The following is a 25,627-nucleotide window of genomic DNA, read 5'->3' on the forward strand; positions in this document are numbered from 1 at the left end:
CAGTGTTGCTACTAACACCGTTATGAAGCAAGTGTCGCGATAGTCGTCTCTGGATGGGTAAGTTTGGATGCTGGTTGGTGGTCGGAGCTTCTTACATATACGATGTGGGTCTTCTTTGTCAGCTGATCTAGTTCTGGTTGGTCAGGTTGCGCAGGTTGCAGTAGTTATCAGGATGGGGGATGTTCTGGAGGTCTCGTTGATGTTTCGCATAGGTGGTCAGCGTCTTGCGGCGGTGGTCAGCGATGGTACTGGATTTTCTCGCGGACAAGAAAACTACAGGAGCTTTCTTGAGGATGCTCCTGGCTGCACTGGTGTGTGGCCTTGGATTCTGAGTCTTTAGGGATGAACTGATTGTCTCGGCATCTCACAAGGGAGGTGAGGAAGTCCTGACGAGATACCTTCTCCAAGTTGTTGAGTTTGTCAATGACCACGTCTCCATAAAGAAGACGGATAACGTTTTTGAGTGGCATTCAGAAGTTGGTTTGATGAACAACGGGAAAGATACTATGGATAGACAACCTTTATATTATCAATTTAAGGTTGTTTTGGTGTAGCTGCTAATACCGCTATCACTTACATTGGTAATAAAGAAGCAGTATATCTGTAGAACCTTCCCCGTTGTTGATACAGCTGTTATTGTGCAGCCTCCAACCGTTGGACCACCCGTCCCCTCCTGACAAACTAAAGATAATTATATCCATTTGTAAATAAAAATATAAGTTCTCTTTGAACAGCCTCTGACATGCTTAAAACGCGCCCCTCCAGATTTCAAATATTTATGTAAGAGTGCGAATCTCACTGAATATATAGAACAGACTTCTATTTACATATCTGAATAAACATAAATAGGTGATGATTAAGTCATACCGCCTGTAGACATCCTTCACTATAACGTGGAGAGGAGATGAAGACTGAGGCCCGGAACAATGATGCAGTTTAACTACGGTTTTTTTAGATAGGATGTCGTTCACAGAAGAGTAACATATTGACACGCCAAGGAACATTTCCTGAAACACTAAATCCTGGCAGCTAAGGGACACAACCCGTGGGTTGTTCTGGATGACGTATGCTTAAATTGTCTCAGATTTCGCTAATGCATGAGAGTTCGTTACTGCGTCAGGCAGTTATGGGACTATCTAACCACGTGTCGCCCAGTAAATACATTTTTAAGCCAAATATGTGTATTGCATTTAACTCGATGTATCATATCTTTTTCAATTTGATTCACCGGTTTTTATCGAACGAACATCATACTGTTGTTGGTTTTGTTGTTGTTTTGTTCTGGCTTATGGGTTTTTTTCAAAACGAAAATTGGTTACTTGATGTTTCAATACATATCATTAAGCAGAAGGCCCTGTCATTTCATCAAAATGTTTACATAGGGAGTATATTTTTTGCATGATTTATATAATACATTTGCAGTGGTAATACTGATCTTGCATTTGCCGCAGTCCATTAAGAAAGGGTCTTGGGGTCAAAATTAGAAATTCTGCAAATCGTTCGTTCAAAAAGTGCATTAAGAGTCATAATGAGACATGAGACAGGGGACATGTCATCTACAGTGACTGTCACCACCTTGCAGCCTACGTTGTCGACGAATCAAAGCCATTCCACAGAAGGATCGGTAGGTTTCTATGCCAGACATAACAAGTCACCTGCCCTGTTTGCTGAAAGCAGTTGATGAATTTGCTGATCGTGGTCTGGCAACAGCTGAAGGTTCTTGCCAGCTGATGTTGTGAAGCCCACCATATTTTCTATTCCGATCTTCATCTCTCGTCCCGCTTGCGTAAGTCTTGGAATATTCGTGCATGCATGTTCTGTCCAACATCTGTATTTATGCCAATAATTTATTCAGGCCAATGGCCCACACTTACCGTTTTCACGTTTTGAAATATGCACGATTCGTACGAAGGTTTTGAACAGATGCGTTGTTATCGGGACCATTTTGCGTTTGGGTAAATGTTTGCTGCTTTCAAAACTGTACCAGCTTTTTATCCTTTTGCAGATATAATTACGTTGAAAGTGAAAACTTTCTTTTGTCTGAAAGTTAATATCCTTCTTCCACTGAACATGGTATAAAATTTCGAAAAGATCGAAGAGCACACGACATGATCTTTGGACTTTTTAATATTCATATTACCATTTTGCACTAGAATTGCCAAGAGAATATTGACGGAACAAATATGTCTTATTTGCTTTAATCACCCTGTTGCCTTCCGCAACACGTGTTCAGGAATGCAGAAACAGATGTTCAGGAATGTAGAAGCATAACGTAGGACCATTTTTATCAAATGGGCTTCTTTTTCTGTGAAATCATTAAGCATAAACTTCGGACGTTGCTGTATTTTTCAATCAGAGGTGAAGCGTGATTATTGATAGATTGTTTTTCAGAGGCAGAAAAGACGTGTATGTAGCAATCAAACATGCAATTTCCGTGTTCCACAAATGCAATTAAAACCTCGTTCTCTGGAGAGTAATAAACTTGTGCATGCAATTCGATGTGTGGAATATCATTCACTGCAATACACCCAAATACGGGGACCATCCCTCGCTTATTTTACCAAACATTAGCCATAATATTACATCACACCGTTCTTTGATGTTTGCCTCGTCCTCTGAGAGATTCATAAATGTTTGTCAGAGAGGCAATTGAAGTCAAACACTTCAAAAGGGCTTCTGTAGGAACATGTGCGACTGAGCACAATCATTTGGTTATTATGCTGGAGATAAACTGCGTATAAACAGCATGGAGGATCCTCTGACGAAATTCCCTTCCAAAAGTGACAGTGAAATTGCATTGACTGCGCATCTGCGATACAGCCTTTTTCACCATCTTTCAAGCAGCCCACAAGCATGTGGCGTATACCCGATTGCTGTTTATGGATCTCTGACATTTGCTTCACAGAAATGTACTACTTGACGTGATGACCAGCCAGAACCTTTTTACAGACAGAATATTTTGTCGCCCATAACGCATACTTTAAGACATTCAAGTTGATATACGATGAACGAAACGTTACCCGATGAATTAAAACTGCACGCTTTTAAAAATCACGTACGAAGGGAGGGAGGTGGGTAGATATGGAGGCAGGTAGGGAAGAAAGGGGTGGGAGTAGGGCAGGTAGGTAGGTACGGAGGGACGGAGGGAGGGAGGGAGATGGGTAGATAGGGAGGCAGCCATGAGCTAGGGAAGAAGGGGGTGAGAGTAGGGCAGGGAGGGAGGGAGGGAGACAGGGAGTGGATGGATGGATTAGTGAGTAGGGAGGGAGGGAAGGAGGGGTAGGTCGGGTGGTAGGTAGGTACGTAGGAGGCAGGTAGGAAGGAAGGGAGGGAGGTAGATATGTAGGCATGTAGGTACGTATGAGGACTCATACACTAAAACTGCAGCCACCAATTGGATTTCATGTACTGATGACAAAACGTAGGCCAGGCTGTCCCCTTCTATTGGGTACAGTTGTTATATGGGGACTTTTGCACGTGCCAAAAAAGATGTCTCATCTCATTTTACGCAACTCGATGTTCCAAAAACAACAAAACAGTTTGATGGTAGAGCTTTTGAGAAAGCAGGGCCAGTTCTGCGGAACTCTCTCCATCTGGACATTTGGAAATGTACCAGGCTCCTTCTACGAAAACCTCCAAACGAATTTCTTTGCAAAAGTCTACCAGCTATCTGTGATTAGCACTACCACTTGAGCAAAAATGGACCCATGGAAAGGACCCTTAAAATATTTTTTTTTATTATTTTTCATTATCATTAAATGAAATGATATTAGATAGCATCACACAAGAAAAAGAACACACAGTTGATAAAAACACCCTAACACACCAGGAGCCTTGGCCAGATTTGCAGCTTTCGATTCTCCATAGTGGTATAGCATGTGAAGCCCTATTCGGACGTCCTCCGCTGTCATATAGATGGTATTTTGCTAAACTTAGTAAACTTGGCGTAAAGCCCAAAGTCACTCACTAACAACAAAACCCAGCTTCAGGTTGTCATGTTATCATTCAACTCCCATGTTCCTCCATCTTAAAGAATCAAGGTTCTAAAGGTCAGATGGGCAATATGCCTTAAGTGTGATACTGAAGACACCATTTATACCCGACAGTAGACGATGCCCGGAGAAAGACATCAATGGAGGGGAAATTACGCTTTCCGGAAAATTAGGACACATCCCACTTGACCAGACCCTGTCATTGTTGAGCAGCAGACAGGACTCATTGTGAGGACGCTGGTCTGATGTTGATGACCATCAATGAATCAAAAGGGTGCTCCTAGCGATAGGAGAAGAAGATAAAGGTCAGTTGTCCCGAAACTATAGCCATTGTCCACTTTGAATAGCTCGGGGCAGCTGTTGGACATGGCACAGGGTAAGGTTAAGGGCGGCGTAAGCCTGTGTAAACCTTTATGCAACCTTAGCAATGTTCCCGCAATATGGGCTTCCCATATGATTGTAGTTGAACTAAAATGTTCAAATCTCTCTTACTCAAATACTCCAGATACTGGATGCTCTGAAAATGGGCTAGCCTCGTGGTTAAAACGTTGGTTCGTCACGCCTAAGACCCGGGTTCGATTCCGCACGTGGGTATCATCTGCGAAGCCTATTTCTTACGTCCAACGTAGTGATATTGATGAAATATTGTTCAAAACACACTCTTGCACTCTGAAATTTCCTTTCACTAATAGGAAAATGCCATCCTCATAACAAAGACCACCGAAGCCTACATTAAATGATTTAGTCCCTTCAGGAACAATCTATGTGGTTGGGTTGTTCGTATTGAGGCGTTCGCTCGTTATGCTAATGACAATTTAGCGTTGCATCCCCAGCGAATAACATGTGGTGAACATCACGTAACAAAACAAATGGACGATGAATCATTAGCATTCCGCGATACGTATCCTCAATGTTTTGAGGCCATAGATATGTAGTTTATGCTGTGATCTTCTCATTAACTGCAGCGTAAAAGCTCACTCATTCACTAAGACACACTTTGTCTGCAAAATGAGCTTCAACCTTCAACTCTCCACTCTACAAATGTTGCACTCCCATTTAGAAGGTTTACATGCTAATAAAACTACCATTCGCTGAAACCAACCGCGTCACTCCAAGTGTTATCAGTGAGCGTTAAATGCACATAAACAAACACACGTTATCTAAATGTATTTCTGAAAAGAAATGTTTTTTCAAACATGTCTGTTAAAACAAGCCAAAATAAATGGCAAAGATATGTCAAGATTTGTCAAGATTAACGATAATGGATTATTATTGCCAAACACAGCTGATTATTTGCTACAAAAGAAGAGCTTCATAAGACATCTTCGTCATCAAACAGGAAGTGAACTTCTCCAACACGTCTCAGATCTTTGATCTGAATGTTTTTTGAACTCGTTATCCACAGTGAATTGACAAAACCTGTAACACTGAAATGTTGTTCAAAGCTACGCTACGTCCAACTACCTCAGTGATTGCGGGGTTAAATAATATGTGGTAAACACCGCATTAAAGATTTAATATTTTGTCTCTATATTTGAAATGTATTATTAAAGCGAGAGTGGTAACGTGCTCGATATATGTTAATGCAGTGTAAAAATATATTTTTTTGCACGGATTGGTATGGAAATGTAAAATGTTAATTTAAAATCAAATCTATTTCCACATAAGCAACTAAGTTTTGTGTGTTTTTAACTCGTACTTGCGTACAATATTACATGGTGATGGTGTATTTTAAATGGACCAGACAATCCAGAAAACAGCAGCATGGATGGACATTGACACGATGCCATGTGGTAACCAAGTGGACGAGCCTGACCACCCGATGTCGTTGGTCGCCTGGTACGACAAGCATAATTCGCTGAAGACCAATTCTAACCCGGAGTTTCACGGCACACCAGCCAACAGAAACCACTGGTTGTATCTTGACATCTACAAAGACTTCAAGTGATGTCGATCAAATCGTTCTAACGTTTAGTTTTGAGTGTTCTGGCTGATTACATTCATACATGATGATAAAAGGATCATGTTCCGTCTCGTACGTGATATCCCTGCTATTGTAGATAAGAAACAGACTGGGCCAATTTCTAGAAAGACAACGCATGTGTCGTGCTGTGTTGCTGATAGCTGTACGACATAGACTCATGTTAATTATTGAATAGTAATGGATTTGCGTCTTGCGGGACGAATAAGGACAGTCATCTCAGTTATTGGTCTACCTCTGTCTTCGAGGTCCAGGAAGATCCTTTACTTCACCGTGGACCACGTGCTTCCTCACAAGTCCACTATTAGCCATGTGGTTATTGTTCAGCTAAAAGTCATAGTACCGGTCCTGCTACAAGACACTCCTGGGCCATGCATACCAGAAACTGTTTTCCTACGTTTGTGGACGACCGGGATCGGATGGTCAGGCTCGGTGAATTGCTTGACACATGTCATCGTATCCCAAAAGGCAAGGAGACCCGTGAAGGTCCAGGGTAGGATAGGCCTTAAGCAACCCATGCTTGCCATAAAAGGTGACTATGTCGTAAAAGGGGAAAAGGTGGCTTGTCGTAAGAGGCGACTAACGGGATCGGGTGGTTAGGCTCGCTGACTGGTTGACACATGTCATCGGTTCCCAACTGCGCAGGTCGTTGCTCATGCTGCTGATGACTGGATTCTCTAATCCAGACTCGATTATTTACGGACCGCCTCCATATAGATGGAGTATTGCTGAGCGCGGCGTAAAACTCATCTCTTTCACCAAAAGCGTTGATCATTGGATCGTCTGGACCAGACTCGATTATTTAGAGATCACCGCGATATTGCCAGAGAGCGGCGTGAAGCACCAACCAACCAACCAATAACTTTTTATGATGTGTTTTCGGAAACACTTCGTCTAACAATGTCTCTTTCAATTCTATAACTGTCATCTTTAAAATCAGTTCAGAAAACTGTAGTATAAATGTGGCATTTATGAAATATATACCTTAATGTGTTTGGCGTCTTTGCACCAACATTCGACCCAATCGTGTTAAGATATTGTGTTAAGCACCTGTTTCCCTAATGCTTTCCAGTATATTAGGGAATGATGACATGTCAGGGCCAAAGGCTTTTCAAATTGCCCTTGGATTCAGGTCATATAATTAATGCTCATATGTATCGTAATGAGAGAGTGAGTGAATGAGTTTAGTTTTATGTGCTTATCACGACTAGCAATATCACGACTTGGGACTCCAGAATGGGCTCCACACATTGTTGGGAATACAACCTGGCTACCCCACCTCCCAGTGAGTGAGAAAATGCGTTGCAGATTTGAACTGTTTCCATCCCCACTTCACATCTCAGTGTGGATATCTTGATAAGGAAAGCCTCAAGCGACCATAGAGGTCATTGGAATCCCGAGGTTGTGATGCATACAATGAAGTGAGGGCACAGGTCTTGGAAAGCTTGACTTAGTGACTCACATTTACCCCTTTAGTGAAACTCCATAAGTGTAGGTATTATAGAAGCATTTGGTGTCGATCAGGGCCACTCGTAACATAGTATGCAGTAACAATGAAGGTTTATGTTCGTAATGCAACAATATAGTCTTAAAAACTACAATGACTTCATCATGACAAGCTGAAGACAGATTTCAGCAATGGTTTTCAATGGTATATTTATTCACTTGAATGTATCGACCCGCACCAAACCCCATAACCCCACCCTCCTTCTCCCATGAGCAGCATTTCCCCCTAACCTTTAGACGTCATGATTTATATGCAACCCCGAACCCCTTCCCCCACCCACTTCTCCAAAATCCCGGATCCGCCCTTAAGAACTTACCATGTCTCAAAGAGAAGTCACTATGTTTTCCTTCTTAATTTCGTCGAACCCTGGATAACTCGAAAAAAATATGAAAGACAATTCAGCCTTCGACTCAAAGGTTGTCAGTGTCAGAGTCTCAAACCCTTGGAAAGGAATGATTTTAAATGACACCTTTTGTGCCTGTTCCTGAGATGTCGGAATAAAGAATTCTCGATATGGTACGGATGCATGTATTTTAAAGGAAGTGTCATCGTGATTCAATAAAACTACAATGAGACCTATTTACCTGTCGAAATACATGGAGGAAAAAATGACCGCGTGTCATTTTCAGTTCCGCTGTCGCTTTCGGAGAGGCAGAAGACGAGTAATATTCAAAACGGCTGACAATTTTCCCGACTCAGAACTAGCTGAAATTGTCTCCCTAACTAGCGAGCAATTAGGATGAGTGTTCCTAAGGTTCCTCTGTCACACAATCTCGGTCCGGACAAGCACTTGGCGTATAATTTGACGAAATTATCGGGGTGAACCCATCACCAACTCATTGCCTCAAACCAAAAGAATTACAAACAGAATTAAGGAAAAAAGATATCTGCAGCGCAAAACTTGCATGTTTAGAAATGATGAACATCTTAACATTATTAGTTTAGGTCGAAACTTTCATCGTCCCTTCTTACGTAAAGGGTTTCTTCTAAAAAGACGAGAAAGAAACACTTCCTGAAAGGGAATGTGTCTTCCATATCAAGTTTAAATAGAAGCTAATTACGTTGATCTTTTTATTATACTTTCATCAATGTTAAAGAACCTGGACGATATTTTAACACAAAATATTGAATTACTGTTAGTCCGGGGCGTCGTGCACAGTGGTCAGGGTATACACCACATCCCACATGAGGATTGAGTGAGTGAGTTTAGTTTTAGGCCGCTCTTAGCAATATTCCAGCAATGCCACGGCGAGGGACACCAGAAATAGGCTTCACACACGTGTTGAATCGACACTAGGCTGCCCCCACCTCACCTCCCACATGAGGAACAAGAGGAAGAACCCCAATACTTGATCTTTTGACAATACATCGGGACAAAGTCCTCACAAGTATTTGGGCAGTTTGTCGAAAATGAAGGACGACTGAACTTCCCAATAGACAACTTAACACCTATGTGTAATTTTTCTGATATTGCATTTGGGGTCAAAGCAGGCATGGACACCCATGTTGATCCGAGTTTTGCATGCATATGAAAGTCCTAGGTATAACCGAACTTGCTCTTTCTACGGCCATCACAAAGGGTGTCATAAAAATCTTGCCAAAGAATCATGGCAAACAGGGTAGGGCTTTTCCAAAAATCATAATTAGTCAGTGTAGAGGGCAGCTTGGCAGTGAACAAAGTCCTACAAAAGCAGTTCCCTATCTCAACTGCCATACTATCCCGCGTTTGTTAAGATGAATATACTTGCCATGCCTCTGTATGTATAGTAGTAGCAGGTGCTACATTGAAGACGTGTGACCCATCTGTACAGCTAAGATTGACTGGTTGTTGTTTAACCTCCAACAGCAATGTTCCAGCTATTCGGCAATGGTAAATAAGCCATGATCACACAACCCGGTGATCAATATCATTAGCATCGATCTAGGCTAATGGCTAATGACATTATTGTAGAACCATGTTATCGAGTTTGATGACACAATCCCGTTAGTCGCCTCTTACGACAATCATTTGTTTTTGAAGACGTCCATTTTACCTTGGTTCTTCAAGGTTCGGAAACATGAGGAAGTCAGAGACTACTAGTAAAATTCCCTACAGCGTTTATAAATTGATCTTCTGTCTGTGAAGACTGACGGAAGTAGTCTGTATGTAATACAGCCAGATGATTCCAATATGTCAAGCCCCGGAGGGGGAAATATGTCCTTGATCAGCCTATATGCGCATCCATGTAAAAGCGTTTCACACAAATAACACCCCTACGGAGGGTATCCTTTAACAGAGCCTCAAGATGCCATGCCCTCATGCTTAATCATGCTGTGAAAAGCAAAACTTGCATCCCAGAAAGATACCTCCGCGTGTCTTGTTTGCAATAGCCTTCCTCAAGGCTTGCCGTGTTTGGGTTGAAGTTAATAATAACTATCTTTACTCATCTTCATCTCCTTATAACACCGATGTAAACTAATCATAATAAGTATGATTCCTTTGACGTTGAAAATACAAGCACGTCGGGCAAGCGTTCACTGATGTTGCATGTGGTTGCAAAGCCTTAGGCATCCCTTCCGCCTGAGGTTGTCGGTATGAGCTCATCAGCCTGTTTTAGAGAGCAAGTAATAGGAGGCCACGAGAGAGGGGAAACAAGTATTAATGACAAGTATTAATGACATTGGAAACCCTGCGGTTTTCTCATTAGAGTCAGTAATTGCTTTATTTAAAAGCAACTTTAGTTGGGGGACCTTTGAGATCAGTGAGGGAAGTTTATGTTGATACCAATTATGGATGTGAGACTAGTTGTGGGTCTGGTTTGTGTGCCATGTTGTCAGTTGCATTAAAGAGGCTTACACAAATCACAGTGTTCGGAAAAATAATTGTAATTAGGACATTCCTAGATAAACATGGTCGTTTATATATATCCGTGCTTATATTTATTGTCTTCAAGAGATAAATGTGTCTTAAGGGTGAATGCAATAGTGGACATGATTGAGTTAATTCAGTTTTTAGCCGCTATTAACAATATCACGAGGGGCGACATCGGACATTGGTTTCACACATTGTAGCTATGAGGGGAATCGCACGGGGCTCGTCGGGTTGACGAGCGAACGCTTTAATCACCAGGCTACCCTACCGCCCCTTTTCAGCATGATACAACCGTTGACGACAGATATTATCGTTCGACGACATGGAGAACTGTTTGTTTGTTGTTTAACGCGTTCTCAGCAATATTACAGCTGGGGAAGGATGACAATACATGGATGAACAACGTCTTTATTGCTATAAGAGCGACGTTTCGGTGTGGATTGTAACAAGTAATCACTTGATAACAGTGTAAGCATCTACACCGAAACGTCGCTCTCATAGCAGTAAAGAAGTTGTTCATCCATATATTGTCATCCTTCGTTACTACTCCAACTTCTAAATGCCCCTCAAAGAAGTAATAGTACAGCTATATGACTAACTGGACTCAACAGCGTGAGCAGCGATCTACGCTCTTGGGATACAATAACATGTGTCAACCAAATCAACTTGCATGTCCACCCAATCCTCTCCTCTCAGCCAGCTTGGATTGCTAAAGACCCGCATCTTCTGGTCAATAGAGATGGTGATAATGACTTTACGTCATATTTCCACAAAAGTACAATGGTTTAATGGCGTAGGTTTTACGTCAGTTTACACAGCACTCCAGGTATATCTGGGTATGGCAACTTACTAGATCGGAGTGTCTTAGCGAACTAACGATAACAGGTAACTTATGTATGCACGGACGTAACTCTGCCAGCTAACTGTGGTTAGTTAGACGTATTTAAAAACGTAGTTCAACGTAGATCACCGTAGTGATGTCCGTAATTTGAACTTCAGCAAACCCATGATTTAGCCATTAGACCAAAAACCTTTCAACATGTTCAAAACATCTCTATTTTTGCTTCAAAGCCAAGACCCAACTGTTACCGTAGTTTAAACGTGGTTAACCCTAGTAGAATGTAAGTGACCGTAATGCACCGTTGCTTTGACCGCAGTACACATGTCACGACGATCAAACTACCAAGTTAACCACTGCTTTCGATCGGAACATCATGACCGTAAGATATGCACTGTATTTACCAATCATTTCCTACATGATGCATATGCATCATTGATATGTAGACTTACAAACAGTTGGGGGTTAAGCACATAGGTCTCACAATATCTGGACACTTTCTATTGAACATCTCCACAACGGTAACGCTTAGCAATTCTATACGCATGGTGCATGCGTACTAATGGTTTCTACGAGTCAATATTTTGAACAAAAACAATATCGAACAATATCAGCAATTACTCTGTTTAGATTGTAAAATAGCGAAATCTTTTATTCTCAAGTCAAACTGGTAGTCTTTATTCTTAATGCCAACAAATATTTGTAACAACCAATCAAACACGTCATTAGTTGATTGTGTAAGTGCTGTGTTCTCTGTCAAACGTTGTTGTGTGCTTAAAATCATGCTTACAGTTTTAATTGACGTTCTCCATATTAAATCGCCTAAATCGTTGAAGGAAAATCAATTTCGATCTTCACGTGGAAAATGTGTTTGAGAAATTGATCAGAATATTAATAAAACAGCAAGTTCTGATTGGAAAATATGGAGTAGAATGCTAACCACGTTACCACTATAAATACACATCAAGACGTAAACACTGAAAACGAAACAAAAAAATTAATGCAATGTTCTCAAGAACAGTAAACCAGGTTTGATCAAATCTATAGATTTGAACTTACCCGATCTTACGAATATACGTCCAGGATGAAATATCTTTATCTTACTGTTCGTTTCATGCTCTTTGATGAAGCTGAGAATGTTGACAATGGCCTGTCCAATCGTTATGTGTAAGTGTTAAGGCAAAGCGAAGGTCTCTACTGCTGTTCATACGAAGGGACTTCAATTTACAACCAATTATAAACCATCGATCCGTATGCTTCTGCATTCACTGTTTCTATTAATAACCATGCTTCAATAAAGACGAGTACGTAGCAATCAATGTATGTAGCATATATTTCAAGTATAAGTATGATTGACATTTTGCTCATGCTTCATATACTGAACAGCAAAAGAAACGCATATTTCTATAAAATGAAATCTCATGAGTTAGCGGTTATGTTTATGCCTTCTATTTTAATACTCAACAAAAACAGATGCGTTTCTTTTGATGTTCAGTATATCTTGTAACCTTTGGCGTCATGTTTGTATACGGGTATTTAATGATTGTGCCAGCCTACCATCCCATGCCTCTACTGAACGTGTTTGGCAGTTTATCAGATACAGAGCTATCGCTAATGCATTTTATTGACAATGAAGAAAGTGGACGAATTGGCTGTTATTAGTGTAATCAATTTGAAACTGGTTCATTGCAAATATGTAAAGATTACGTAATGGATTTCAGCCAGTGTTTCACGGACATTTTGGTTTGTACAAACAGTGTGGAAATCTTAAGGCAACGAAGGAATATGACAATAGTCGAGCATACTTGGAACGTAAAGTTTCAGTCATATTGTATTTCGAAGTATTTTTACTCTGACATTTTGAAAAGTCAAGGTGTCTCATTTCATGAGAATCAATCTTTGTCGCAAGAATGTTTTTTGTTTGTGTGTTGTAAAAAATCAGCTCTTTTAACGAGAAACGTATTTATAGCACCTTTTAAGACAACTGTAGAGGGTTAATCACAACCAGCATTGGACTCCGTAGAGAATTCCCTTAACTTATTCCTTCCTAAGGGAAGCATAAATATTTCATTTGTAGCTGCATGAGAGTGTACAAAGTTGGAAATATATATTTCGGATTTGCATATGTTTGACACATATATTCTGGCTACAGTATGAAGTGAACGTTGATGTGTATCATTACGATCGTGGGTGGTTCGCTAAGGAGGTTAAGGATAAATATGAATTAATATTGGGGAGAGGGGAAGTTTGTCTCGGTCCATAAAAGTTATCTGTAGCTGACTACAGTGATAAATGCTTCTGAGCACATGATAAAACCCACCACATGAAACAGGGAACTGAACGTATGTAGCTGCAGATATGTAGGAGCTCAGCCTTTTTTCTGTCAGCCATCAAGTCAAAAGTTAACCTCAACAAAGGTCATTTGCCTCAATCACATCTGGAACGAGATCGGGGAAATAAAGACATTCTTCGGTATCAGAAATAGAAACAACTTATAGTACAAATAACATTTTGGAATGAGTTATCTCCACGAGCCTTCTGATATCTCCGGAATAAAATGGCCCATTCTAAACCATTTCTTCTATTTCCAGATATTACGCTATCGTGCATCCGTTGTCCGCCATGAAGATCAACAGCAAGTCACGAACCCGGAAAATTATTGCCGCCACTTGGCTCATCCCTATTGTGCTAGCATCTCCGTATCTGTATTGTCGAAGCTACGCCTTTGCCATTGGAAGTCGCCTCGGTCAAATCTCCAGACAGATATGTGTTGATCGCTTCGACGACATCGACGTCGCTATGTATGGAGAGGAAGCGTGGGGGACGGGAAGGTTCCGACAAGGCTTCTTCATCTTCCTCTTCCTCGTTATCTATCTCATCCCGATGATAACGATTCTGGTAACCTGTATCATGATCGCCATTTGCCTGCTTCAGCCAATCTGCATCAAACGTTCTCCCCAGCTGGGCCGGAAGGACGCACGGCGCAGGCACGAAGAGAATAAGCGGAAGGTAACCATTGGTCATAACGTGTTGACAAAGCTTTTCATCTGATATACCACAGATGCTAATGACAAGCTGTCTGCATCCTGGCAGACGTTAAAATGACCATTATCATCAGGCGAGAGAAATAGATAACACAAACTCCTAAAATACAGATAAATGACAGGCAGATGTTATAATCTGACGTATCGAAACTGGAAGATTATACTTTTGATTGTCAGTGTCACTGAATGCGAGGGAATCAGTCAGAATAAATTACACCGTGGCATCGCTAGCCCCAGAATTCACACATTGATTATGAATCTACACCCTATACATATATTATTTACGCACGAGTGATCCTCATTATTATATATATTAATGTATACATACTGTAGGGCTTCTAAAGAATCTAAAAATGTGTAATTATATCTTAAATGACTTGATTAATAGGGGTCGAAGGAATCAGATACCATTGTTTCACCTTGTATCTGATAATATTAGTTTGACGAACGTAATTATGACACGGGTGATAGAAACGTGTTTGAGCTGATTGTGGACATTGTAGGACACGGTGAGTGAGGTAGGATTTTCAGTCACATCGGTAGTATTTCAGCCATATTGTTATGTAAAAGGTTTCATGTTATGGCTCATCAACTCGGAATATATAAACACGTTATTACAGTTAATGCAACTAGAACATCACAAACATTGATAAAAAACTAGCTTGAATTTAATAACAGGCTATAGATCACCAACAACTAAGGTAGATCACTACACTTAGGACCATAGGGACTTTCGATACTTTTGCTTCATGTGTGGATCACAGCTGGATTGACAACATCACTTCAGCTATCATCACTTGTTCTATTGGTCTATTTCCAAAACATATTTATTCATCAAATATTTTCATTCATCTGTATTCCTTTAAAAAAAATCAAGAATTAAATGTGTGAGAGTGTTTTTATGCCGCTTTTAGCAATATTCCAGCTACATCACGACGGAAGACATTAGAAATTGGCTTCAAACATTGAACCCATGTAGGGAATCAAACCCGGCCCTTCAGCGTCAGGAGCGAACGCTTTAAGCACTAGTCTATCCCATAGGCCAATAATTATTTGAAAACTGACATAATTAAAAACATCCGTGACTGTTTTCACACTGAAATAGTTATCCCATGTGATGGAAAAATCAATGGTGACACAAAAGATAACTGGAGACGGGTCAATACTTTGTTTAAGCTGTCTTGTTACTTTTCGATGAATAAGTTAAACTACAAAAAATGGACGTCAAAAAAGAAAGTCGAAGAACATGCAGACAGCTGATGTCGATGTTGCAACTTTATGCAATGCGTTATAAACCATCTCATACAAACATTGCGTTATATAACAACTCTGACAAACATTGCGTTATATACCATCTCTGACAAACATTTCGTTATATACCATCTCTGACAAACATTGCGTTATATACCATCTCTGACAAACATTGCGTTCTATACCATCTCTGACAAAAATGCAACTGTAGTTTAACAATATAAGCAGATGAGTTCCTGCCAGTAGGCGCGATGAGGGTAGTCACGTGGTTGAAGTGTTAGCTCGTCACGCCGAAGGCCCGGATTCGATTCCTCACATGGGAACAATGTGATGCCCATTCTAGTGTTCCCCGTCATGATATTGCTGGAAAATTGCCAAAGGCGGCGTAAAACTAAACTCGCTCACTACATGAATAACGCAAGCACGAACCTCTCTGGGAACGCGTGCTAAATCGAAAGCTTCGTCATTTCACTTTCCGGTCAAAAGAAGAGCGGATGGAACCAACTCACTTTCTGTTGCAGTAATGATGTTCTCCTTGACTCGATTTTAAATTGAAACCAAATTAAACTAAAAAATCTATTTATTTCAATCTCGGTGTCTATTGAAACTTGATACTTTGTTGATACTACGTATGTTTTTAGACAAAAGTTACAACCATAAGAGCTTATTTCACGACTAATTAGATGCCGTACGACCATTAAATGCCATTGTAAAGGAAAAATGAGGTTTCCAAATTAAATGAAGACCTCAGGATCGACATCTTTCCAAGAAACAAATTACATCACAGGAGAATTTTTTCACGAGTGACATTCTGTTATAAACGTGAAGTAATGATTGAAAATTAGCGACTAAAGACTTTTTCGAAAATTTTACACTGATTACGTAATTTATGTATACTTCTTTGTAGTGCCTTTGTGGATTGTGGGTACAAAACAGTTTATGTATCCATTCAACACACCTCATTACCAAGTTAATATATCTCTATCAATATATTGAGATATCCATTTTGAAACCGGGTTTCAATAATAGTATTACACCAAATCAACATGGTCATATAGCTAACTTGTGTTTGTACGAGCTACGTCCGACGGGAAGGTTCTGTATGCGGTTAACAGTGACATCATACACTACACTCGAGGAGTTACGGAGGAGATCGGGAAAAGGCGAGTGGATCCGAATGTGACCTTTGCCACAATTCGTTATCATCCCTGGCAGACAGAGGTTCATAAACATACGTTTTGGCACTTACGGAATCTTACAATGGAATCTGAAAGCTGAAATTGCGATGGATTATCGAAATGGTTTTCGTCGCCGTTAAAGGACAATATGTCGTGCCAAATAACAAACAGTAATGCAAAAGATCTTAGTAATTCAATCCAGCAACGGCGCTATCAACATTAATAATGCATCGCGATTCAGCGTTGGTGAAACAGAGGTTAAGATCAATGGGGATTGGTTCAAAATCGGGATTTGTGAGTCATCGATCACGAGGCAGATCGAAGATGTTTCGATCCTTTAATTCAAATGATAGATAATATAAGTACGGAGACAAAATGTAGGCATAACTTTCTAATCACATATAACAGCTTCCAAAATCACTGTACATGGCCAAATGCCAGTCCCATCACGTTAGATTCAAATCATGCCAACACAGCACGCCTGTCCTCTACTTCAAGTTGTACCTCAGTCTCTCAGTTGTTGATTATACTAATTACATTCACATAATGGTCTGAATCTGGTCGCCAGATTGTGCCTGACACTCAGGGCAGAGCCAGTTTAAGTGTTTCGGATTACTGGTTTCGTGTCGTGTTGGTGACTCGTCCATTGCTATTTCACGTCGCTTTGAAAGAAGAAATTCTGTCTGTGAATTTCAAAATTCTTTGCTTTATTTGTAAATCATAAGTATTCGCTTCACTTTGGTTCTTTAAGAGTCATGCGTCAAACATGGAAGAATTACGACTTTTGTGCTGATGGTGTAGTATGCAATGTTCGGCAAGTTACGTAACGGCGAGGACATTGATAATGACCTTGAGCCGCTGTGAGTGGGTTTGATTTTACGCCGCCTTTAGCAATATTCCAGACGTATTCCACGTCATAGGCATGGCACGCGAACGCTTTAACCACTAGGATACCCCATCACCCCAGAAATGATTAGAAATTATGTTCAGCAATACAATGTCTGATGAAAAGCACCCGTGATGGTCCTGTCATAGTTCATCTTCAGCGACCCATCCCTGTCGTCCAGTCGAGGCAGCTGTCGGGGTTGGATGGATAGGCCCGCAGAATTGGCATCCCAACTGCAACGATCAGTGCTCATGATGTCCCTCCCTGTGTTGTCTGGTCCACACACGGTTATTTACAGACCACCGTAATGGAACTGGTTTATTCCTGTGTGCGGTGTTAAACGACAAACAAACAAACCTAATTCAGTCAGAGCGTGTATAATGTATGGGTTCTCAGCTGATGAGACCAATCGGATGTCGTGATGAATGTGATTAGCTCGACTTAATGTCCGGATGGCGTGGCTCGGGTTGCTTAGGCCATACTATGTCTGCCCTAGGAGCACTTTTATCACTACAATAACACGGTATATCTTAATTGATAGCAACGTCTTAGTCCGGCCTTTTATCAGTTGGATATTTAAATCGAAAATGGACAGTTATTTTGTTTGATCCTTTTTTAACATGTAGTTTGTAACTTGTCACGAAACATTTATCACAAAGTTTATTTCGGGCGTTTGTTTTCACCTACAAAGCCGAACTCGGCATGTTTACAACAGTTGCCTATTACAATTTTCACACTGGGTTGAGCCATTTTACCTGTTCTGAAGCCCGTACTCGATATTCTAGAGAGTTAGACAGCCTAAGGAAGTTATTTCAGTTGATCATTAAGAGTTTTGTCTGACTAATCTACTGAACGTAGAGTATGTTAATGGATTTACTTAGGATGAGATTCTGCTACTATAAGCAGGGTTGCTTTCAGGATGCCTTGTATTTAGTACATACCTGCCGCCTGGTATGTTCCAACTATGTATATTTTACGGGCGCTTGTATTACTCTTCTATGTGAAAACGTACCGATGAATTGCACTTTAAATGCAAAGGTAAAACGATCAAAGTAACATTAAGGTAGCGAATCCTCATAATTGTACATGTATGTAACTTTTGCATGTATAGGTCCTCACACTAATCTTCACGGGTTTGCTTTTAACCATCTGACGGATACATGAAACTGTTCTGTTTTGCGGGGTTCCCACCATAAGATGTGTATTTTCGTCCCATTGTGTACAACAAACCAAGACTTCCCTTTGAATTCATCATAACTGTAGTATACTGTATTGTTGTTCCTTGTTGTTTCAGGTTGCTCGGATGGTTATTGTCATAGCAATTGCTTTCATTGTTGCCTGGTCGCCTCAGTACTGGGTCAGCATCGTCAGTCAGATCCAGGCCTCCTACAACAACGGCAGTAGCTTCCTCCACAAGAGCAACTTCCTCTTCACAATGCTCATGACCCATCTCAGCGGGTTCCTCAACAGCTGCATAAACCCCTTCATCTACAGCATCATGAGCAAGAAGTTTCGGCGCAGCTTCAAGCAGATCATCGCCACGTTCCTTTGCTGCTGTGTGTCTAAGCATATCTTCCGGTATCAGGACAGCATGAACGCTACGGCTTCTCATAGCTATGCTCAAACCACTCGACAAAGCATGACGGATGTCCGAGACATGCATGACTGCCATATCAGCGAAGCGGCTTCTTCCGGCGGAAGTAGCAGTGGTGGCGCGAGCCAACATGGACGCGGTTCCGCTTCGAGCAGGAGAAGCAGAGAGACGAAACCAAATCTTGATAAATCTGGCAAGAAATCCACGGGTTTTGGACGATCGTGGACGGCGTATTCTAAAGACAATAAACCTGGTTATAACATAATGTTGAAGTGTTTGAAAAAAGAACCAGTTCAGAAGAAAGACGCAGAAAAGAGTCAGAAAAGTTTAGATAAAAAAGAACCTGTTTCTAAAAAGACCACCGACTCAGATACTGACAATGTTCAGTCAGACACATGTCTTATAGCCTCTGGAAGTTCAAAGACATATCGATCAAACGAGTTTCTTAATGCACATTTTGATACGTGTTCGGATTCTATAGATTCGGACGTAGAGCTCGCCACGTCACGTGATCAAATCAATGCCATTCGTGAAGAACACGAAATGACCTTGAAACCCTCGAACGGTCATTCTTGTGAAGGGGCGAAACATTCACATTACATCCTCAACGGCAAAACATCCAATGGAAACTGTGTACGGTTATAACGCTATAGGCATATATCCGCCATTCCGTCCGAAAGGATGTATCATACTCGGCAAAAATTGAAGAATTCCGAGATACACCTTGAATATCGGAAATATCCGATGTGTTCCGACTACATGCTGGTGCTGTTTTCCGTTGCCTTGTTATTTTATTGTGGGAGGCGATTGGTTTGAATATATTCCAAGGATCATTAAATTTATTAAATGTGAAGGATAGCTGTGATTTCTAATACCAGAGCAAAAGAGGATAACATCTCAATTCCAGCTGAGAATTTATGAATTGATGTGTTGCGATACTGTCATACGATCTACGATAGCTGGATCCTGTCAGCTGTGGTTAAAACGGAAAATAGATCATCTTTGGGATTACCAAGAATTTACAATGGGATGCGTTATATTTATAATTGCCTTGGGAGTTTAGTCTATAGCCGCTTGAAGAATCAAAATATATTGTCCTGTTGTTAAATTTCGTTGTAAATTGTTTTGTTGATTCTTGATGTATTACCATGTTAAACAAATGATTAAATTATCACCATTGATGTATATATACAATAAATGCTCAAATGACACTTTTCATGAAGGTTTACGCTGAAATCAAAGTATTTTATGTATGATGTATATTTGTTTCCCTCAGTACCGACCAGTAACATCACTATCACCATCTTCGAACTGCAGGGGCTCTGAAGAGGCCTGGCAGTTAAAGTGTTTGTCGTTCACACCGGTCTGGGTTCGAATCCCAAAGGGTGTTTGTGTCACGTTCACTTTTGTGTCCTTGCCGTAATATTGATAAGTGAGTCAAAAATCAAGCATTCGCTAATTCTATGACAGAACATGAAAACAAAACACATGCACTAACTGTATCACCTATGCCACGCTATACTGTTGATAGGCTATATATCGTCCAATTTTCGTCAGCGTGTGCTCCCTTAACATAAACATCTGACAGAATTGCAGATTTTTTTATGCGTGGTACTGAAGAATTTCAAAATACTTCAATTCATGAACAGATGGAGATAAAACTTGAGATTGCTCATCGCCCTCACTACTGAAAAGTATTGCACATCCTCACTGAAAGAAAGAAATTGTAAATATTCTCTGTCTGTGATATACATGTACTTTGAAATAGGCATGTTTTAAATGGAGTCCTGTAAATTCACAAACAAGTGCTACATTGAAGTATCTAATTTGGAACGACAGCACCAATTTTATATTCAAGCCAGAGCAAGATTCGTTTGTACATTGAGAGCTTAAACGTTTTTTTTCTTAAAAGAACTGGATTATTTCATGAAAATGTAGTCTGCTTGATGCACATTACATGCATCTGTTATACAAGATAATTATCCTCATGTGAGACAAGTAAGAAGAGATATGGTGGTCAGGCTCGTTGATTTGATTGACAGAATCCCAATTCGTATCCCAGATCGATACTCGTGGTATTGATCACTGAATTGTCTGGTCCAGATTCGATTATTTCCAGATTATTTACAGCCAGCCGCCATGTGGCTGGAATATAGCTAAATGAGGCGTTAAACAACAAACAAACAAATAAACAAATAAGATTATGTGAGCCAGGGTTAAAACAGGTGCCCTGTAACTGTTGGAGAAAGAGGCTACTGAATTGGATCGGGTGGTCAAGCTCTGATGATTGTGTGTCATGTGGCGTTGCCCGAAGTATCAGCTTCAAGTTTGCCTGCCTTACATTCAGCAGTATACAAGGAAGCGTGACAAAGCTGGTAAATTGCACTGCTGCGTTAAAGAACGTATACCACTGAATACCCATGTAAATCGAGAGGGCTAATTGTACAGTCACAGAGGTTCTTGTTTGTCAGTTTAATGGAAAAGTTCGTGCAAATTTACATCACGCAGTCTCCCATCTCAACAACTGACAAGCCAAAGACGATGATAAAGATGATGGTGACGACGATGTTGATGCGTGAAGGTTTCTTAACGCTGATGATGATACTGAGGAGGACGATGACGACGACAATGATGATGATGACGATGATGATGACGATGATGATGACGATGATGATGACGATGATGATGACGATGACGACAGTAGCAGGATTGTGATGATTTTGTTACGTGATGCTTCTTAAATACATGATTACTATCCATAACATGTAATGATTGACAAATACATACCATGAGATATATCATTCCAAATTATATAACATGTTGAAATGTATATCACTGTTTTGTTATGTTTGCCCTTCTGTTGGAGTAAGATTACTTCCTTGTCCGGTGAGAAAATATATTTTCACAAAATGCTGGCGTATAGTAGTTGACCTGTTGACCGCATTTGTATTGTACAGTTCTCACATTCATCATTGACATTGGTGTTATCGTTTTAATGTCAGTTCTCACATTCATCATTGACATTGGTGTTATCGTTTTAATGTCAGTTCTCACATTCATCATTGACATTGGTGTAATCGTTTTAATGTCAGTTCTCACATTCATCATTGACATTGGTGTTATCGTTTTAATGTCAGTTCTCACATTCATCATTGACATTGGTGTAATCGTTTTAATGTCAGTTCTCACATTCATCATTGACATTGGTGTTATCGTTTTAATGTCAGTTCTCACATTCATCATTGACATTGGTGTTATCGTTTTAATGTCAGTTCTCACATTCATCATTGACATTGGTGTTATCGTTTTAATGTCAGTTCTCACATTCATCATTGACATTGGTGTAATCGTTTCAATGTAGATATGTACAGGCAATAAGGCTTAGTGATGGCGCATATAAGGTAATTCCTGAGCGCTCGCTTTATGGATAGAATACTGTATGAACATCGCTGAGTTCCACCTTTCCCTTGTTTCATTTCAGGTTTAACAGAAATATACATGAAAGACTAGATGTAAAGAAATGGGATATGAATAATATATATTTATGATTGTAGGTCTCATGCATGACACATTTGAAGACTGCGTTATAAATCTCGAGGAATAGCTCAAATCTACAGAAATAGACGTTCACTTATTGTCCAAGTAGACCCCTAGCTAAAATGGAATGTTTGTCTTTAATTGAATTATTCAAATTTATTGTGCCCCTCATCGATTCCTTACCTTTATGGACATTCCAGAGATTTTAAGAGAATTTTAAGATCTCAGACATAACTGAAATACTATATACTAGAACTGTTTGAATTTCGACCTTTAACATAAACTGGGTGTCAAGCTTTGGAATTAATGGATTTTCCATGTTGAATGATTGATATCGGATTGGAAAATATATGATTTTTAAATAGAAATTTCTTTTCAATGGGCTGGCAGTTTGAAGGGATACAATAGGCCAGATTCTGCCATGAATTATATTCAAAGCACCAACTTCAGCTTAAAAAACGCTGGCTAACTGATCATTTTGGTTTTCCGGGAAGCAGTTTGAAGAATGTTCAGTATATATTGATATGATGCCACAAACGAAATGGCGTATTAACTGTTACTAATTGTTCTCCCTGCGATACAGTACATCCTGTTGATTGCACAAAAATGATGCTATGGTTATGATATAAGTAACAAAACCTGACATGGTACATTATCTTAATGCGACTGACAGTTTTTTCATACACATGTTGCAGTTTTCATACCTCCGGGAAATTCGATATCAATATCTGCGGAATTAATGTTTCCAGGCATTAATCTTGTACTGACAGATTTGTGTATACTGACACGAACAAATCATAAGATCTGTAAGTTTTGTTAACTGGTAATCACAATCCCGTCATATTCACGTTCAGTCCACCTCGTGTCAAATGTGTAGTTTCAGAACAATGGCAGGGATTGAAGACGTTAAGCTTCTCTGGACATCATCGTGTGAGTTTAGATCCTGCGGGTCATTTTCATTGTCAATGTAATCATAGAAATTGTGTCAAAGAGCCGGGCTAGATGATTCCAGTTGAGCTTATTAGTATTAATGATGTAGAAAAACAAAACATGTTCCCCACTTGCCACTTACGTCCACAATGGAATAGAGGAAACGCATTGCACCTTTAGCTCTGGCTTGTTGACGAATGGGTGAAATGTCTCTTCATAAATTATACAAAAACCTTCACCAAAGTTTCCAACTGATACTAATCGACAAACTATATATACTGACAACGGTTATCAGTGGAAAGGGTTTTCGTAGCGCTTGGAATCGAGTGAGCTTTGTAGAGTTAGATTGCTCATCACTAGATGGAATTTCGCCAATTCTCTGAACAAGGTTCATTTGGCAAGATTAGAAACGCTTTGCGCAGGATACTACAACTGCAAAAACATCACTTCTCAGCACAAACGTCTTGATTCAAATTATCGACATTCCACTTTAGGAAGAAATCTTGTCTGACAACTGTTAAACGAGCATGTAAACAGCTCATTTTTTGGCCATGCTTGCTGACGAGTGAGAGTAACTAAACGTTTCATTGTACACCAGTGATATTGTTTCGTGAGGTCAATGCTTGCCCATGTCTCCAATGAAGCATATAACTTTGTTTCTTGATTATTTTGTGTGAATTAAATACCTTATAAGAATCCATTGTGTCGTGTTGTTCATCAGCCTTGGAACAATACTGCACCGGGCGTCGGTGTTCCGTGGCAAAGGTCGATGTCGTCTTATGGAGCCGTTGTGAAGTCCATTGGTTCATGCGTCTAAAGGACTAGCTCGGTCACCAATATTGGTATCACATGTGAAGACCATTTCTCATGTTCCCAATATGATAGTGCCTTTCCTGTTTTGGTACATAATGTGAAGGCCATATCTGCTGTTCCCCGAGCCAGTGCTTAAATTGTGCTAAATCGGGTAAAACTATATTCAGTCTCTTCCTTGAAGATTTTGAGTCAATTCTGCTTTGTCGATAATACTGAAATCAGAGGTAATCCAGTTATGGACAACAAAGTGCAAACCACTGGTTGACAGCATCAATGAGGTGCCCACATTATCAGAATGATCATCATACAGAGGCAGATTTGTAGCAACCATCCGATAGCCCTTAAAGGCAGGGACTCGTGGTGTCCGCTTCGACATGAGCGTGTGTAAGTTATTGATGTCCCTTCTACAATTTTATAAGGACATCTAAACAGACACAGTGCACCAACTCTTCAGCCGATCTGCTATTGTCTTATCCTTCCATGGCAAGCAGCAGAAAGGGACAGTCAGGACTACCTTTAAGCGTATTCTGATATGACCCAGTGTAGACATAAGTCACGAATCCGTCAAACAGTGCTAGCAAAAGCCTGACACACAAGCTAACTTCCTCAGCGATGACTGGCGTTTGGTCTTGTCTCAGACTGAACCATGTTAGTCTCCCTCTTCAAGTGCTTTGTTCAAAACCGCTATCCAAACAGCCTGTGATGTGACTGATAGGTATAGCTTTGGCTGTAGGATCCCCACGTTTGATTTGTTCATGTGTTCATGGTCCACTCAGCAATATTCCTTCACAACAGACAATTCAGTGATCAACAGCATGAGCATCAATCTACGTAAATGAGATTGGATGCGACATCTGTCAACTATGTCTGCTCGCTGGTCCACACAATAGCAATAGATCCTCTACCGACAAGCATGGGTTGCTGGGAACCAATTCAAACCCACGTCTCCACAGGGTAAGTTCTCACGGATGTAAATATGTATTTGGAATAGATTAGACCCAGATATATAAGACGCAGTCATAATACCATGTGCTTTGATCACAATTATTTTGACACGAACTGGTATCAGCACTAATACATTTTCAGTCTTAATTACAAGAGGCATGTGTGATCTTTCATCACCACCATCAGCAATCTGTATATTTAGGTGATGTGTGTTTCCTCTTCCCAGTTCTTCAATACAACATCCAATTTCGTCATAGCAACAAAAGACAAAACACATCAA

At 40.3% G+C, this 25,627-nt stretch overlaps 1 protein-coding gene across 1 annotated transcript in view; it reads left to right on the forward strand.

The window, feature by feature from the left end:
* LOC137294765 (QRFP-like peptide receptor) overlaps nucleotides 1-21,318 on the forward strand; it is a 65,583-nt gene extending 44,265 nt beyond the window's left edge. The window contains exons 2-3 of the mRNA XM_067825875.1: nucleotides 13,761-14,178; nucleotides 18,823-21,318. Coding sequence (XP_067681976.1) covers nucleotides 13,761-14,178; nucleotides 18,823-19,767 — 1,363 coding nt within the window. The 3' untranslated portion in view covers nucleotides 19,768-21,318. The remainder of the gene's footprint in view (nucleotides 1-13,760; nucleotides 14,179-18,822) is intronic.
* Nucleotides 21,319-25,627: the final 4,309 nt, after the last annotated feature.

The sequence above is a fragment of the Haliotis asinina genome, chromosome 8 (genome assembly GCF_037392515.1).
Source record: "Haliotis asinina isolate JCU_RB_2024 chromosome 8, JCU_Hal_asi_v2, whole genome shotgun sequence".
NCBI lineage: Eukaryota > Metazoa > Mollusca > Gastropoda > Lepetellida > Haliotidae > Haliotis > Haliotis asinina.